The sequence below is a fragment of the Archocentrus centrarchus genome, unplaced genomic scaffold, assembly GCF_007364275.1.
Source record: "Archocentrus centrarchus isolate MPI-CPG fArcCen1 unplaced genomic scaffold, fArcCen1 scaffold_32_ctg1, whole genome shotgun sequence".
NCBI lineage: Eukaryota > Metazoa > Chordata > Actinopteri > Cichliformes > Cichlidae > Archocentrus > Archocentrus centrarchus.
In genome coordinates, this window is record NW_022060260.1 from 3,397,501 (window position 1) to 3,415,666 (window position 18,166).

At 40.9% G+C, this 18,166-nt stretch overlaps 1 protein-coding gene across 1 annotated transcript in view; it reads left to right on the forward strand.

The window, feature by feature from the left end:
• adamts17 (ADAM metallopeptidase with thrombospondin type 1 motif, 17) overlaps positions 1 to 18,166 on the forward strand; it is a 182,014-nt gene that overhangs the window by 32,598 nt on the left and 131,250 nt on the right. The window contains exons 4-5 of the mRNA XM_030724178.1: positions 10,052 to 10,224; positions 11,320 to 11,403. Of these exons, the coding sequence (XP_030580038.1) occupies positions 10,052 to 10,224; positions 11,320 to 11,403 (257 nt within the window). The remainder of the gene's footprint in view (positions 1 to 10,051; positions 10,225 to 11,319; positions 11,404 to 18,166) is intronic.

Consider the following 18,166-nt stretch of genomic DNA (forward strand, 5'->3'; position numbering starts at 1 on the left):
GGAAGTTCTTTTTGTGGTTTCCATGATGAGGGAGTTTGAAAAAAATCTCTTTTGTGCCTGCTGCTAGCACTTGTTGGCGCTTTCTTCTTTGATTTCCAACTTTGACGTCCCATGATTCATATCCTGCTAAAGAGCCCCCTGGTGGTTAAAGAAAAATCCACAGAAACGCCGCACCGGGCTATAAGCCGCATGGTTCAAAACGTGGGAAAAAAGTAGCGGCTTATAGTCCGAAAAATACGGTAAATTGTTTCTATACATTCATAATTGGGGCATTTGCAATAATGCACATGCAAAAATCCTGGACGGCATTCCTTCTGTCTGCTTGTTTTCAGCCATCTTACAGTGACTGAGCAATATTTTTAAAACACTTTTTCAGCCTAGATTCAGAAGAATTTAGAACAATAATCTGGTTGTATTAAAGTATTTTAGGTCAACAACCACATGAGTGCTTATGCTCTGTGATACAACCAATAAACAATAAAATAATAATGTGCACATATGAAAATGAATGTGGTAGAATACAGCCTCTCCTACGAACCTTTAGGTATTCTGACTATAAAGTTCAGTTCCCTATGGGCTGGGTCTCACCATGCATTGAAAATGGAAATCTTCTATGGGTCTGAAAGTTCTGCAGAAACTCTGGAGTATCTGTTATGACAACTACCTGACATGTGAGTAAGGATACAATAAATTTTATTTATTGTAGAGCTGTTCATGGGTGGAAAAACAAGCAATTGTGAAGCTCAGAGCAGATGGAAAATCAATCAGAGCAATTGCACAAGCATTGGCCATAGCCAGTACAACCATTTGTCCTGAAGAAGTAAGTTGTCACTGGTGTACTAAGTAACAGATGTCAAACAGGTAGACCAAGGAAAACAACAGCAGCTGATGACAGAAACATTGTAAGTGCAGTAAAGAAAGACCCTAAAACAACTGTTAGTGGCATCAGCAACAACCTCCAGAGGGCAGGAGTGAAGGTATCACAATCTACTTTTTGCAGAAAACTTCATGAACAAAAATATAGCGGCCAGTCTGGAATTTGCCAAGAAGTACAGAGATAAGCCTCAGAAATTCTGGGATTTTTTTATGAACTGATGAGACAAAGATTAACCTTTACCAAGATGATGGAACAGCTAAAGTTTGGAGAAAGAAAGGATCTGCTCACGATCCCAAACAAACAAGCTCGTCTGTGAAACACAGATAATGTCATGGCTTGGACTTGCAAGGCTTCTTCTGGGATGGGCTTATTTATTTTCATTGATGATGCTACATATGACAGCAGCAGTACAGTGAACTCAGAAGTTTACAGAAACATTTTGTCAATTTAAAGAAAGATGCAACCAAACTGATTGGGAGATCCTTCATCATGCAGCAAGGTAATGACCCAAAACAGACTGCCAAAACTACATATGAATTCATCTGGGGCGTTAAGTGGAAAGTTTTTGACTGGCCTAGTCAATCCCCCAGACTTAAACCCTATAGAGCATGCAGTTTACCTGCTAAATAGGAGACTGAAAGCAGTAACCTTTTTGCTCACTAGAGTGGGCAAAATGGGTGGGTTCAGACAAAAGGTGTTAACTTCTGAACTGTGAATAAGATCTAGATGTAAAAACCTGGAAATAAACGCTGCAATGTTGATCTTTTGTATCATATTGATTTTTTTTAATGTCAAACCCAAATGTTTTCAGTCTACAGCAAAAATAAGGGCCTTACTGTCCCAATACTTTTGGATTGGAGTGTAATTTTTCGTGTTGAGAGAAGAATTGGCATGTTTTTCATAGGTGCAACCCACATACTCTGCTGCTTAACCCACAAATACATTTTCCTTACAGATGTGGCACTGTTTAAGAGGAAATAAACAGGCTTGCTTGTATAAGATTTATTGCCGAGAAACATTGTTACAAGAAAGAAAGAAATGACCAAACACAAATTTCCTTACTTTTTGTGCTAAGTTTATGTCACAAAATGACAACTTAAAACAGTGTTATAGCAGCTCAGTAGTAGTGGGAGGAAGGGATTAGAATTGTACCACCTATCCTGCAGCTGATAGGAATACAGGGGAACCTACCTTCAGGCTCCCTTCTATCCATCATCATGTCACAGATCTGTGGAATAACCTCGATCTCACAGTTAGACAATTTACATATGTGAAGGTGTCTGATGGCAGCCAGGATAGTTAGAATTTATGTTAAACATACAATAGGTTAATTTAGGCAGCAATATCGCCTATTAGTTTCATTATTTTGTGATTGCAGACATTGTTCTACTCACATTAATGTACAACTAACTTAGGACATGACTTTCTGTCATTCTTTCTTCAATTTCTCAAGTCAATGGAGACTAAAGAAAGAAGATATTGAAAATTTAATTTATGGTAGTGCAATCCCCACAGTTCTGACTACCTTTGCTCTCTTTGTTACCATCTGAATAAACTTCTCTAGTTCTCAGAATGATATTCCAGTGTCATTGCTGTAGATCCTAGTGGTGTGGATCAGTGAATCAATGTCTCGTTCACTCCTGGCATGCAGCTTGATGTTATCCATGTAGAGGAGGTAGCTAATGTTTGCTCCATTCTGTAGTCGGTATCTGTAGCCAGTCTTGTTAGACTGGAGTTCCTGATGAATGCTCTTAGGTTCCTTTTAATCTTGTATAGTTCTAGGCATTCTAGGATCCATGTGCGAGGCATCGAGTCATAGGCTTTCTTGTAGTCAATCCACATGTTTGTCAGTCTTGAGTGACTGCTATAACTACTGGTGCTTTTCTCCTCTCTCTCTCTCTCTCTCTCTCTCTCTCTCTCTCTCTATCTATGTATCTATCTATCTATCTATCTATAAAATATATAAAATCCCAGCTCACCCCTATCGGTGGTCTTTTTGCTCTCCAAGCTTGGGTCCTCTACCAGAGGTCCTGCGCAGTATCTTAGCTATTCCCAGGATTGTGCCCTTCTGGACAGAGGCCTCGGATGTCATTCCAGGAATCTGCTGGAGCCACTCTCCCAGTTTGGGGGTCGTTGCCCTAAGTGTTCCGATTACCATGGGGACCACTGTTACCTTCATCTTCCACATCCTTTCCAGCTCCTCCTACTATTTTGGTCTTCGGACTTCCAGGTCATACTCGGCACAGATGTTCCTGGATACTTTGCCGGCCACTTGGTTATGGCGTTCCATGTATGCCCTTCCTGCTAGCATCTTGCACCCTGCTGTTATATGCTGGATTGTCTCAGGGGCATCATTGCACAGCCTGCACCTGGGGTCTTGCCTGGTGTGGTAGACCCAGTGACGTGCGGTGAGGGTCGTGACTGGTGAGGCACTGACGTCATCACATTAGATTTACAAACATATAGCTTATTCACCATTTGATTGGCAACAGTTGTTTTGTTTAACATTAACATAGTCTGAAGCAAACCTTTTAGCTCCGGTGTTGGTCTTCCTTTAATTATTATCTTCTGCTTAGATTGAAAGTCCAGAAAAGTTTAGAAAATTCTTTCGGTTGAGTTATGTAATCTTCCATGTTGAACATAAGGCCAAGCAACAGGAGAAACTAACTGGCCTTGCTAACTGTTTATGGTAGCTTGCCGCCGAGGAGTCGTAGAGTCCCTGGGATCACCAGCACCCCCTACCATGAGGCATGAGAACTGCGTGCCTCACCTAGTGTCTCTTCGCAGCAGTTTCATGATCGCTTAACACAAGAATGCATTACACACACATACAGTTGTTAATGAAAAAAAAAAAAAAAAACTGCATTATATACACCAGCTAAAATATAGAAATTTAGTTCATATAGTAAAAGTGTTAGAACATTTTAATAGCCACATGCAAAGGGAAAGTAATCCGGTCTCACTGCATAGCATGCCAGCACAGTTAGTAGTCACTGGCAATGAATATACTGAGCCGCACCGCGGATTGCGCAATCCGTGGTGCGGCTCGCCGGGCTGGTGCCTCACCGTTCGTCTCTTAGTATTTGACCGGCAAATGCGAAAATTCAGCGATTTTGAAAAAACTAATCTAAAAATAGTGTAGTTAAATGGAAAAGAACTTTAAAATACAAATCACTGAATGAATATAACCATTTAATTTATTTTTTAATTTTATATTTCCACGATGACAGGTGAGGCCGTGCCTCACCTGCCTCCCCTGACTGCACGTCACTGGGTTGACCTCTACTGATTTTGTGCTTAGAGCATGTTCCTGTGCTGCCATGATTAGTGCCTCTGTGCTGTCTTTCATCCCAGCATTGGCCAGCCATTGGTAGGATTTTTCTATGTCAGCCACTTCTTCTATCTGGTACACGCCATGCAGAGGCCTGTCCTTCCATGATGGTTCCTGTTCTTGCCCCTCTTCTTTCTTGGGTTTCTGCTGCCTGAGGTACTCATTAAGCACGTGATCCTTTGTGGCCATCTTCTTGATGTATTCTTGGATTTTTGTTGTTTCATCTTGGACAGTGGTTCTGACACTCACTAGTCCTCTGCCTCCTTCCTTCCACTTAGTGTACAGTCTCAGGGTGGTTGATTTAGGGTGAAACCTTCCATGCATGGTAAGGCGCTTTCTTGTCTTGACATCAGTGGCTTCTACTTCACCCAGCTTATTATCCCAGCAGGGTATCTGACAACTGGCAGGGTGTAGGTGTTGATAGCCCAGATCTTGTTCTTCCCATTCAGCTGACTCCTTAGGACTTACCTTACTCTTTGCAGGTACTTGTAGCTGTCCTCAGTGTCTGCAATGTTGCCATCTGGTAGTGCAATCCCCTCAGTTCTGACTACTTTTCCTTTTAGTTACCATCTGACTACACTTCTCCAGTCCGAATGACATTCCAATATCATTGCTGTAGACTCTAGTGGTGTGGATCAGTGAATCAATATCTCGTTCACTTCTGGCATACAGCTTGATGTCATCCATGAACAGGAGGTGTCTGATGGTTGCACCATTTCATAGTCAGTATCCGTGAGTTGCCCGTGAGTTCTTGATGAAGGCTCTTAGGGTCCTGTTGATCTTGTACAGTTGTAGGCATTCCAGGATCCGTGTGTGGCATTGAGTCATAGGCTTTCTTGTAGTCAATCCAGGCGGTGCACAGGTTGGTGCCTGTTCAGGGAGGTTGCTGTGGTCTGCTCTTAGATCCACCAGCCACTGAGCATGTAAAAAAGGGTACAGATGTTTTCTCCATTCCATAGTCGCTATCCGTAGCCAGTCTTGTTGATGATCAGGCTGAGGGGGTTCAGGCCTATGCAGAACAGCAGTAGGGACAGAGCATCTCATTGGTAAATCCTGCACTTGACAGTGACTTGTGCAGTTGGCTTGAAGTTTGCCTCAGTGTTGTTCTCCACATCCCCATTGAGTTCCTGATGAAGGCTTGTTGGGGTAATAGCTCTTAGGGTCCTGTTGATTTTTCTAGGCATTCCAGGATCTATGTATGAAGCATCAAGTCATAGGCTTTCTTGTAATCAATCCAGGTGGTTCACAGGTTGGTCAGTCTGGTCTTACAGTCTTGAGTGACTGCTTTAAATACCAGTAGCTGGCTTTTTGCTCCCCTGGTATCTCTGCCAACTCAATCCAGGCAGTGCTTAGGTTGGTCACTCTGGCACTTTTTCCACCAACTGGGTGCCGGTGCCAGTATTTGAACGGTTCAGCATTTTTTCCACCGCAAATTCACTCGGGTTCAATTCCAGTACCACAAGCTAGCTGGTCTCAAACCAAGAACGTGTGATGAAAGTGGCAGAAGGGCGTGACTCTGCCATCTCAACATAAAGTTTTCTACTGCTCTTTCACTGCATGGTGAAACACAAGAAAAGCAATGCGATTTTCATGGCTGTGAGTTAGGTTGGACCCTGAAGTTGCTGCTTTGTATCAGTTCATGTCACAGATAAAAGGACACAAAGTGCGTACTTGTCGTCTTGGTCATAATCACTGTCTATGTATACCTTGTGCTTCACACAGATGCTGCAATAGTTTTGTTTGGACCGTAAAATATGTTCACAGCACAAGAAAGGGAATCGTGTTCTCCCACTTTTGTGCCCTTTGGCTTCTGTGTCCAGACAAGGACCCACCCACACTCATGCGTAAAGGATCAGTTCACAAAGCGCAGTGGAAATGCGGGCCCATTCTTAAGTGTTTCGCAGATTCACTGAAACCAACACCAGCACTGGCACGAGCACCGGCATCTCAGTGGTGGAAATGTAGTATCAGGTATTACAGTCTCGAGTGACTGCTCTATCTATCAGTAGCTGGTGTTTTGCTCCTCTGGTGTTACTGCCAAGTCCTTTCTAGGCTCCACTCATGTATTTAGCCATTTTCCTTTTCATCTTAGCTCTTATGATGCCTGGCAGGAGTTTACATGTTGGTCTGAGGCAGGTTGTTGGCCAGTAGTTGGATGGGACTGGTCCCTTCTGGGGATCCTTGGGGATCAGGACCGTCCAACCTTCAGTTAGCCATTCTGGGTGTGTCATAGCCTCTAGCAGCTGGTTCATTTGTGCTACCAGGTTTCTCATGGAGTGCAGTTAGCTTCTTTATCCTGTAGGTGTGAATCATATCAGGGCCTGGTGTTGTACAATTCTTCATATGTGAGACTCTTTAATGGATGTCTGTCTCCGTGATGGTTACCGGAGCCTGTTCAGGAGGTTGCTGTGGTCTGCTCTTAGGCCCACTAGCCACTGAGCATTGGTGTTGTGTGTTGCATCCTTCTCCCATATGCTCTTCCAGTATTAAGACCAGGCCTTTTGCATTCTTCTGCTTTGGGCATGATCTGAGATGTATTTTTTGCCACAGTAATAGTCATTGTTGGGGTTATTTAAAAAAGTTATGTGTATTAAACATTACTCGTTTGAATCTTGCTTATAAAGCAATTCATTATGTTACTTAATTACTACTTGGAGGAAGCAATTTGTTATACTGCCATGTAGCTGACATGGCATGAGATGAATAATCATAATGTAGCAGAACAACCCTTAGGCTGTGGTTTACACATTGGCCCAACAAATTAAAGCTCCCTGGTTCAATTCCTGGAGGAGACACAAATTGGAGGTTTTTTTCAGGAAGGGCACTTGGTATAAAAAAAAAAAAATCTGCCAAATCCAAGTATATGGCACTATAGGAACCTTTTGTGAATAAGGGAGCATCTGAAAGTAGTTTTAGTATGGAGCTTAGGCTATGGTCTGACTCACTAACACAGATTCCTATTCTAATGAAGACACATAAAAGCTTTCTTTCATGGGGAAAGGGGAAATTACTTAAAGTAAGTGAGGAATAGACCCTAATCCAGGGTAGTTATTTTCTGGTCTAAAAAATGGCTTTCTAAAACACAGATTAATATAAATTACCAATACCTGCACAGTCCTGGACTATATTAAACAAGATTTAAATCACCTATAAAACAAGGAATGGATCCAGAAAAAGCCTAAAATTTATGGAACTGCAGAGGCAAGTCTAAGGCAAACAATGACAAAAGACAAGAGGCAAGAGATTCAATTCAACTTAACTTTCAATTCAATTCACAACAACAGTTGCCTCAAGGTGCTTTATAAGGTTAAGACCCTACAATATTAGAAATAAAGCTCAACAATCAGACAACCTCTATGAGCAAGCAATTGGCAACAGTGGAAAGGAAAAACTCCTTTTTAACAAGAAGAAACCTCCAGCAGAACCAGGCTCAGGAGCAGCCAACCACGGTGGCTCGTTAGGGGAAAGAGAAGACAGCAGAGAGAGACAAGACAGACTATGATCAAAACATGTGCAGAGCATGAGAAACCACTGGATAGCTACTGGTATGGTATTCAGTGCCTAAGTACACAAATCTACAAGAACAATGTGACAGTTTCAGGTAAGAGACTCATCAGATTTATCTCATTGCTCTTTTGTGAGTAAGGAGATAAATCTGGCTTACAATACAAATTCTACACAGTTGTTGAGAATTAAAATTTTAGTAATCTAAAAAAAATGAAGCCTGAAGAAAAAGGTTTAAAACTCGTGGAGGACCTGCACATTAGGACAAAGATCTGTTGGATGAATTACTGACAGAAATAAAGTAGAGCCAGGAACATTTTAAGAACATAATAGTTAATAATGACAATCAATGACCATCACATAAGGGTTTATAGGGAATATAAAGCTTTTCACTTTAACTTTTCTTTTTTCTCCTTTTAAACTCCTTATTTAATTTACTTTTATCTGATATTTTCTTCTTTCAATGAGAAAGTTATATGGAAATTACTTAAGAGTTGCAAAATGGTTTGCCGTCCACATCCTCGGAAGCAAGGGTGGCAATGTCTGTCAGTATTGGTCCCCAGAAAATGGACTCACTATCCATAAAAGACAATGTATCTGATCTGAGCAGAAGGATGAAAAAATAAATGATGAGAAAATATGTGTTTAAACGTGCATCTACTTAAATGTGTTAACTAAACATTTTTAGTCTGCATGCTTTTGGATCTCTGCATGCAGACTCTTCCAATGGGGCATCTGGGCGTCCACAGTGATGAAGGCATCTATGATTAACAGCTGTTTCAATGATGAAAATGCAGCATCTTAAACAAATGAAAACTAATTTCATCAGATTCCTGAGGTGGGACAGCTTTGTTGGCAAGATTTTGTTGAGCTGGTGAAACTGATCTTCATTAATGTAGTTGAAGTATTCCATTGGTCTTCTTTTACAAAAAACAATCTGAAGTTAAGCCTCCCTCCTTGAAGGTTGAATTTAAGCTTCAAGTTAGTCCTGGAGTTGTCTAGGTCTAGGACTATTTCAAACCACAAATGAGAAAGATGGCTGCTATTAATTTGTTTTAGATGGCAGTTTTAGTCTAGTATTTGGCTTAATACCTGTCTGGAAAACCAGCTCTTAATATTTAAGTATGAACACAAACTCAAAAGCAAAGTTGGAAACCATCCTCAAGAGCACAGCGATTGCCTCATCAGTTCTTCTATAGAAAGAAGTATGAGTAGAAATGGAGGCTACGATGCTACAAGTCTGACTGCTTCTGTCACCTGTTAAAGATTAAGCTGCTTGGCTGGGGTCAGTATACACTCAGCTTAAACATCACACTACATTTGTGTTAGCATGTTGTCTTTGCCGATCCTTGCAAATATCTGATGTTGTGTTGGCAGCAGTGGATAATTGTGTCTGTCCTGGGTGGAGCTTGCACTTTAACATTGCATTCTTTTCCTTTTCAGTAAAAGAAAAGTAATGTTCATATCTCTGCTCTGCTCCACCATTTCCTCCTTCCTGCACACAAACTCAGTTTGATTTTCTCCTATCTCATCATCCTGCAGATCATTGAAGAGTAAAAATAAGGGTTTAATTGTGACTATAATGTGATTATGAAATTTAGTATAGTATTGTGTTACATTAATGCTTTACAGTGAAAGGGAATGTGATTACAGTAATGCATTGCACCCAACACTAATAGCATTGTGCCAGATACTTTTGTAGAACACTTGTCTTTTCAGATTTTTACCAACTGTGAAGAATGGTGGTGATTAGGGTTGCTTTGCTGGCAAGGGCAGTGGGCAGGTTGCAGTCAGTTGAAGTAAATTCAGCTATAAATTTGCATCAAATTAAATAGTTCTTGATAATCATAAGGCCATCTGTCCAAAACTTGAAGTGGAATCTCTTTGAACCAATTTGAAATAGACATTGAATGCAAAAATAAAATTAGAAATACTAATTTAATAGTTATTTGGGGGAAAGAAAATAAAATAATTAAAAAATCCTTAAACATTTTACAATTGAAGGAATTTGGCAAGGCAGAGTGCTGAAAATTTTCAGCTAGCCTGCAAATAAATTTGTTGAGCAATTTTCCATAGATTCTTTCTAAAGAGGGAAATATTAGGTTGCTTGGTTGCACTTTTTCTCCGGAAGATTACATCTGTTTGCATTTCTGTTGAATAAATGACTGAAGTGTTTCTGTTTAAGTATAGCATCTTGTCTATTGGCACTGAATCAGAGCCAATCAAATGTTTGATTATTTGAAAGTTAAGTATTTTCATGGGATGTAGGCATTTATTTTTTTTACATGACTCTACCTTTGATATAGTGTTTTTTGACTTTGGTCTTTCTTTTCTGGTAGGAAAGAAGAAGGAAAATAGGTCAAAAGAGAGTGAGGAGGGTCGTGGGAAGAGAAATGCCATTCGCCTGCATGAAATCTACACTGTGGAGACAGTGGTGGTGGCAGATTCGGACATGGTCCAGTACCATGGAGCTGAGGCAGCACAGAGGTTCCTGCTGACTGTTATGAATATGGTATGATTTTCAGAAATTAAACTTCCAGGAGGTTATTAAGTCAAACTTAAAATGTTTATTTCAATATAGAACTGATACGTTCTTAAACCAGTGTCGAAATAAGTTACTTTGTGTTCAAAATCTGAACATTTAGGTCAGCTTCATTTAAAAAAATTAAAAGGTAGAAGTAGGAAGGCAGAAGCTCAACAAAGAAGCCAGATTAGTATCCAGAAAAACCTGTTCATGTGTGACTCGACTGAGACTGGGTAACATTTTAATAATCAGTTCCTCTACTGTATAAGAACTGGTGCTACTTTTTAATTAAGAAAAAAATAAATGAAATGACATGAAATTAATGCTTAAACTCTTTCAGAGTTGGACCAGTGTGACTATGTTAATAGTAGCTTTGCAATGTAGTTTTTTCAGTTGTATACTGTGTGGCCTCATACTTACACTACTACACTGTCATGGTATGACTGCAAATATATATATAATATATATTTTTTTATTACATGAACTAAACTTAAAAACCCAGTATATCTTAAATACATAATTCTTAACTGCCTATACTGTACAACTTAAGAGTTGCAGAGGGACTGGAGCCTATTACAGTCCTCAAAGGGTAACTTTATACCCTATAGTGTGTTAGCTTTATGATCACAAGACTAACGCAGAGGGACAGACCACTACACATTCTCACACATAGAGCTAATTTACAATCACCGATTAACTTGACATGCTAGTTAAGTGATTAGCACTATTGCACAATTATGTCACCCATGATCAGACTAAAAACCCAAATTGTTTTAAATACATAACAAGTTAGTATTTATTTAGGCCATTCTGGGTTTAGTTGTTTTATTTGTGTTTGATAGTCAAATGTGTTCTTTATGTAAAAAGTAATCCAAATGGATGGAAATATTCAGCTGCAATCATGCAAAAATATTTTGTATTTGTTTATTTGCTTTAAACAAGATATACAAATACATTTATGCATTACTTCTAAGGGATATGATCAGAAAATTGTCCCATACACCTTGACATTCGCTTTTCTGTTTGTTCATGTGCCTACTTTTTTTCTCATGCGGTTCAATCAGTACTAATACTCTCTTCCAGGTTTTCAACATGTTCCATCACCCAAGTCTCGGAGTAAGACTTGACATTCGAGTCACCAAGTTGGTTCTGCTTCACAGCCGCCCAGTAAGTCTGACATTTCAGCTTCTTAGACCCATTTTAAATAATCTCTGTCATCCCTAACAGCCTGAGTTTCAGAAGATTCTGACACCATCTATCTTTGAGGTGTGTGTGTGTGTGTGTGTGTGTGTGTGTGTGTGTGTGTGTGTGTGTGTGTTTGTGTGTGTGAAAAAGTAATGAAAAGCCCTTGTTCTCTTTCAATTCAATCTGTCCAATTTATTTAAGATCTTAAATCATTTGCAGTTTTTTTCTTTGTTTTTATTTCAACTATCCAAAGAGTTTTTCTCTGATGCAAGGTAAGTATTTTGCAAATCTATCTTGTGTATGTCCTTTGGGACCTTGAGGAAAAATTGCTTGATCGTGACAGCATCATTTTTTTTTTACTTTTTAAAACTGTTTTCAAAAAAGCTGGCATGCTGTGTATAAATTGCAATGATTTGCAAACAATCTAAGTAATTATCTTAAATTGAAAGTTGTACAAAGATGACAAATTGAAACTGAGAAGTTTTGTTTTTGAAAAATTAAGTATACGTAAATTAAGTAACTGGGACACTTTACAGACATTTAGAAATGGAGGATACTGATTTGTAGTTTTTGAAATGCTTTCTTTTTTTTTTTTTTTTTTTGCTGTATCCAAGATGAAGAGAAAGGACATTATCTAGGACAGATGAAATGATATGTTTTTCTTATTTTTTCCATTTCATTCTGTGCAAAAGATTTTTAATGGGTGACAGCTCTGGAGTGCAGTTAAAGATTCCAGTTTAATACCCAGACTCAACTCTTTTACTAGAAGAATAAAAGAATGAATGCGGTTGTGTCCTTCATGCACAGACAACAGGTTTTCTGTCCCTTGTCCCTTTATTGTTTCTTAGGTACAGAGATTTCTCTAGATTCTCTGAATCTTAGATAAAGAAATCCCCAAATTCTTTGGAAATGTTATCTTGAGAAATGTTAATTATAAATTGTTGACCTGTTTGCTATCAGTACTGCCAGTTCAAACCCTGGATAAATGGGGAGGGTTGTGTAAGGGAGGGCATCTAGTGTAAAATATTGGTCAAATAAACATGCAGATCATAAAGAATAAGATTTCCATACTGGGTTGGTCAGGACATGGCCAAAGTTGATATGTCCCACAGGTTGGATGTCAGTTAGAAAAGAGAGATTATTTCTGGAGTAAGCTGGATTAAATGGTAGAAAGTGTCCCCGGGAGGAAGAGAATAGTGATTGGAGCAGATTTCAATAGACATGTAGGTGAAGGGAAGAGGGGTGATGAGGAGTTGTTGGTTAGGCATGGTGTTAATGTAGAAATGTAGAAGGACAGATGGTAGGAATTGTATGAAAGTTATGGAAATGGTTATGATGAACACATGCTTCAAGAAGAGAGAGGAACATAGCATGTATAAGAGTGGAGGAAGGTGCACACAGGTGGACTACATCTTATGCAGAAGGTGCAGTCTGAAAGAGATTCGCCCTGGGTAAATGACAGCATTCGCTGTTTAAAGCGTGACTGTCGTAAAATTGAGCGCCTATGGAAGAAAACTTGTTTACATGTTTATTTGCTTCATTTAAAGGATCTTTTAGTTTCTTTTAACAATGCAGTCAAAGATGCAAGGGCTGCCTATTTCTCAAGCCTGGTCATAAAGAGCAGGGGGAATCCAAAAGTGTTATTTGACACAATTACTGATATTCTTACTCCTGCTCTACCTGCTGTTCCAATTTCTTCAAATGAAGATTGTAATAATTTTATTTCTTTTCTGGTAGATAAGATCAGTAATATAAGATCTAATATTTCCCCATCTGGTTCTTCACTGACTGTCCCTGCTCCAGCTTGGCCTGTTATTATAGTTTTTCTATTTCTTTAATTGAGTTGGAAAAATTAGTGGAGTCAATGAAAGCATCTTCTTGCTCTCTTGATATTCTACCTACCTCTCTGTTCAAAAATGTCTTCCGCCATATCAGTCCCTGTGTGCTTTCAATAATTAATACTTCACTGGTCAAGTACCCACTTATTTTAAGAACGCTGTCATTCACCCACTTTTAAAGAAACCCAAGTTTGACCCTTCTATTTTCAACAGTTATAGACCAATTCCAAAATTACCCTTTCTATCTTAGATTCTGGAAAAGGTTGTATCTAAGCCTTCCTGGACAAACACAATATCCTCAACAAATATCAGTCTGGTTTTCGTAGGTTTCATTCCACAGAAACAGCTCTTGTTAGAGTTTCCAGTGACATTTTGTTGCATAGTGATGCAGGAGAATGTTCTGTTTTGTTGATGTTGGACCTTACTTCTGCCTTCGATACTGTTGACCATCAAATCTTGCTCAATAGACTGAGACATTGGGTGGGTGTGTCTGGGTCTGCTTTAGAGTGGTTCACTTCATATTTATTTGAACAATGCTTCTGTGTGGCTGCCTCTTGGCACAGGTCCTCTCCAGCCTCCGTTGTTTGTGGTGTGCCCCAAGGTTCTGTCCTAGGGCTCTTAATATTTTTATTGTATTTGCTTCCTGTACAGCATATCCTGAGCGCTTTTGATGGCACTTCTTATCACTGTTATGCTGATGACATTCAGCTGTATATTTCCTTTAAGCCTGAACATGTCTCTAAGCTACAGTTGCTGATTATATGTTTAGCATCTATCAAAAGTTGGATGGCTGATAACTTTCTCCAACTTAATGATGAAAAAACTGAAGTCCTCATTTCTGCCCCTGATAGATTTATACCGAGGATAATGGAAGCTCTTGGCCCTCTTGGCAAATTTAGTAAATCTTCCATTAGGAACCTTGGTGTAACTTTTGACTCTGCGTTCTCTTTAGATACCCATGTCAAATCTTTGGTTGACTGTTGTTTCTATCATTTGCGGAACCTTGCTAAGTTAAGTCACATTGTGTCATGTTCTGAACTTGATTGCTATCCATGCATTCATTTCCTCACGTCTGGATTATTGTAATGCTTTATTTACTTGTCTTAGCAAAAACTCCCTGGAGCATCTCCAGGTTGTTCAGAATGCTGCTGCGAGGCATCTGACAAAGTCTTCCAAGTATTCTCACACCACACTGTTACTGATCCAGCTACACTGGCTCCCCATTAATTTCCAGTCCAGTTTAAGATTCTGGTCCTGACTTACAGAAGTCTTCATGGTCAAGCACTAACTTATATCAGTGAACTCCTGCATCCGTACATTCCCCCAGGTCTCTGAGGTCATGTGATAAAGGCCTACTGGCTTTACATCACACAAGGCTGAAAACTAAAGGAGACAGAGCTCAGCACTACAGGTACTATCCTAGTCATTTGTGGAGGTGTTGACCTGGGCTGGACAGAACAGGTTTAATCTGGGAAATTTGGAAGGGAGCTTGAGGTGCAGAGTAACATGATTGATTAGAGAGTCTATTTCAAAAGGCCCAATGAAGTTGGGTGACAATTTTTTAGATTCAGTTCTTAGCAGAATATGTTTGGAAGACCTGGTGTATAGTTTGGAGCAGGAGTTTTCTTCTGTACCAATCTCTGGAGCTGCCTTGGTAGTCGGCCAAACGTGACATCAGCGACGAAGGTGGAACTGGATGGAGGGAACCACCAGCTCACTTTCCTGGGCTGGAAAGAGCGGTGGCTGAGGCCAAGGAAGCTTCAAATGGGTAGAGGCCTGTAGCAGAGGACCTCATGGAATTATGCGCATACTCTGCCCAGGTGAGGTGTGAACTCCAGGTGGATTGGTTGTGTTACCTACTGATGGGATAAGGGCAGAACCAGCAGGGGACAAAGAAGTCCAGCAGGTGTTGAGATCACTCCGAGCATAGACCGGGCAGGCGGAGTTGCACTCTTTAACGTTCCAGGCCAGGGATGGCCAACAGAACATTCATTGGAGAAAGGTGATTGTCTGATTCTGACCTGGATGAGAGGTGACCTTAACAGCGTGGGCCCAATGGATTACCTGAGAGTGAACAGCAGAGGAGATATAAATCTTGTCTGGTGGCCCGCCCAGGGGATCTGGCTCAGTTTGCTGAGCTGCTTTTACCACTGACTCGATCTCCCAGTTTACTGCTCCGACCACACAGGTTGAGGACAGGATGGATTCTGGTTTGTCAGAATCAGTTATATGAAATTGAACTGAGTAAAGAATAAGGCCCACCTGGCTTGTCTGGCATTTAGACAAGACAGGTTCTTGTTGTCGGTCCAGACCACGAATGGCTGCCCCAAGCCTTCGAGCCAATGTCTCCATTCTTCCAATGCCAGCTTCACTACCAACAGTTCCCGATCTCCCACATCATAGTTCTGGTTAGCTGGGGAGAGGCGACCAGAAAATAAAAGCACAAGGATGCATTTTGCCTTCAGGCTGTTGTGACAGAACTGCGCCTATCACAGTACCTGAGGCGTTGACCTACACAATGAACTGTTTAGTGGTGTCAGGCTAGATAAGAATGGGTGCTGAGGTGTATAACCATTTCAAAGGCCTGAATATCATTGGGGTTTTAGTGGAAAGTGAGACTGGCTAGAAGAAAGGCAATTTTGCTGAAATTTTTTATGGATCATCAATTAAAATTTACAAAACCCAAGAAACTCTGCAGTTGCAGGCCAGGGAGGAGGCTTACAGCACAGTTATAGGGCCATTGAGATGGCAGGGAGCGAACAAGGCCCTGGTGAAAAACCTCACTTAGGTCATGATACTTGGGGGTACCAAGGTGAGGTCAGGTGGCTCGGCTTTGTCCTGCGGAGAAGAGCAGCTGTGAGGTGAAGCAGAGAGCAAACATACTTCAGGACAATGAGGGCTTCAGCCAGTTATCACTGGGTGAGTCCAATCAGTAGAATAGGATTGTGAGTTGTCAGCCAGGGAAAACCCAGTACTAATAGCATATAAGAAACATCATACACAAAGAAATGCACTCACAAGGATTTCCAGAGACGAGAAGATGAATCAATGCCGTGCAGTGAGTAATGAGCTCCAGAATCTTCCCACTGGATACTGCAACTTGCAGAGCTGTAGGAAGAGTCTCAAAGATTATACCCAAATTAGTTGCTGTTTCACAGTCCAGAAAGCTTTGCTTTGCCCCTGAGTCTATTAAAATTAGTATGGTAATGGAAAGAAACTGGTTTGACATGGTAGCAGAAATTGATAGTTTCAGTGGGGATTGTTTTTTTTTTTTTATCACTTTTGCCCAACAGTGTCCCCAGTTTCACAGATGGACATTTTCTTTTTAACTGCTCTGGGCATTTGCTGGCAAAATGTGACTTTTCTCCACAAAACAGGCACTCACCCACAGGGGTTTGTTTCTGCTGCTCTTGGGAAGAGAAACGTGATCTGCCCAGTTCCATTGGCTCCGGCTTGGATCCTTTAGTGGCTAATTCATCTTGAACGTATTCACTCAAACCATGGAAGAAGAGCTTTCTCTTTCTACCCTGTTTCCTCTGCCAGAATCCAAAAGTCAAGAGAAAAGTCTGCAACATTCCTGCTTCTGTGACGTAGATTAAACATTTTTTGAACAGCAAATTCAGCACTAGAATCTTTATCAAAAACTTGCTCCTCAAAAGAGCAGGTCCTCAAAAGAGATGTATTTCCAGCCAGCACAACTTGGGCAAACCTAAACCCTCTGCCCCTGAGAAGACTAACCAGATAAGTGATTTTTGCTCCATCAGAAGAAAAGATGTGATTTAGTCTATTAAAATTCATATTCACATAAATCACTTCAGACAAAGACTTCAGGAGTTAGAATAAATGCTCCCAACTGGTCAGTGGGTGGAGGCAGAGATTTCGCCACTGGCGGCGGCGGTGTGGCCAGTTTTGTGGTTGCGGCCTCCGTGTTCGCCTGAGAGCAAAAACTTTGAAGTAACCACCTTGTTTCAGCTATCTGCTGGAGAATGGTGTCTTTGGTGCAGAGCTTTCTTGTGCTCCTTGGCAGGTGAGTGCCTTCTTTACCAGATCTGCGTCTGCTGCGTCCATTGCTGGCCAGATCCTTCTGTTAAGCTCTGTGTAATCCTAAACACAAATGCAGAGCACACTGGTAAGGATAAACAAGCTTTTATTGTAAAAACACAACAGTCTTTAAGCTGGATTGTTTGCACTGAGGCAGTAATCTCCACATCTCTCTCTCTCCTTTCCGCCTCTGCTGTAAGTGAGTTTCCAGTCTCACACTCTTTGTATATATTAATCCGAGCATAAACAATGATTGAGGAGCCGAGCTTGCATTACCGCTTGCGGTGCAAGGATCTGGCGTTGTCTTAGGAAAAGCGCTAATCTTTTATAATCTGGCTTTAATAATCACAACAGCAAACAGGTCAGTAATTAGGTGCAGGATTACAGGTGTTTGATTAGCAGGGCAGAGCCATTTTACACGCCCTGCCTCTGAAACACAAAGCACAACTACCGCACACACACACACATCCATACCCACACATACAGAGGAAGAGAGAGAGCATAAAAAGGTGGAGGAAAAGAAAGAAGAGGGCAGGCCAGAGGGCAGAGGACCCTGCCAGAGATCCACTGTGTCTTTGTGGATCTAGAGAAAGCGTGTGATAGGGTGCAAAGAGAGGAACTGTGGTACTGCATGAGGAAGTCTGAAGTGGCTGGCAGAGAAGTATGTGAAGCCGGTGCAGGATGAGGACAGGATAGTGGTGAGGTGTGCGGTAGGAGTGGCATATGGGTTCATAGTGGGTGTGGGATTACATCAGGGATCGGCTCTGAACCCCTTCTTCCTTGCAATGGTGATGGACAGACTGACAGATAAGGTGAAGTAGGAGTCTCTGTGGATATTTGCAGATGACATTGTGATTTGTAGTGAG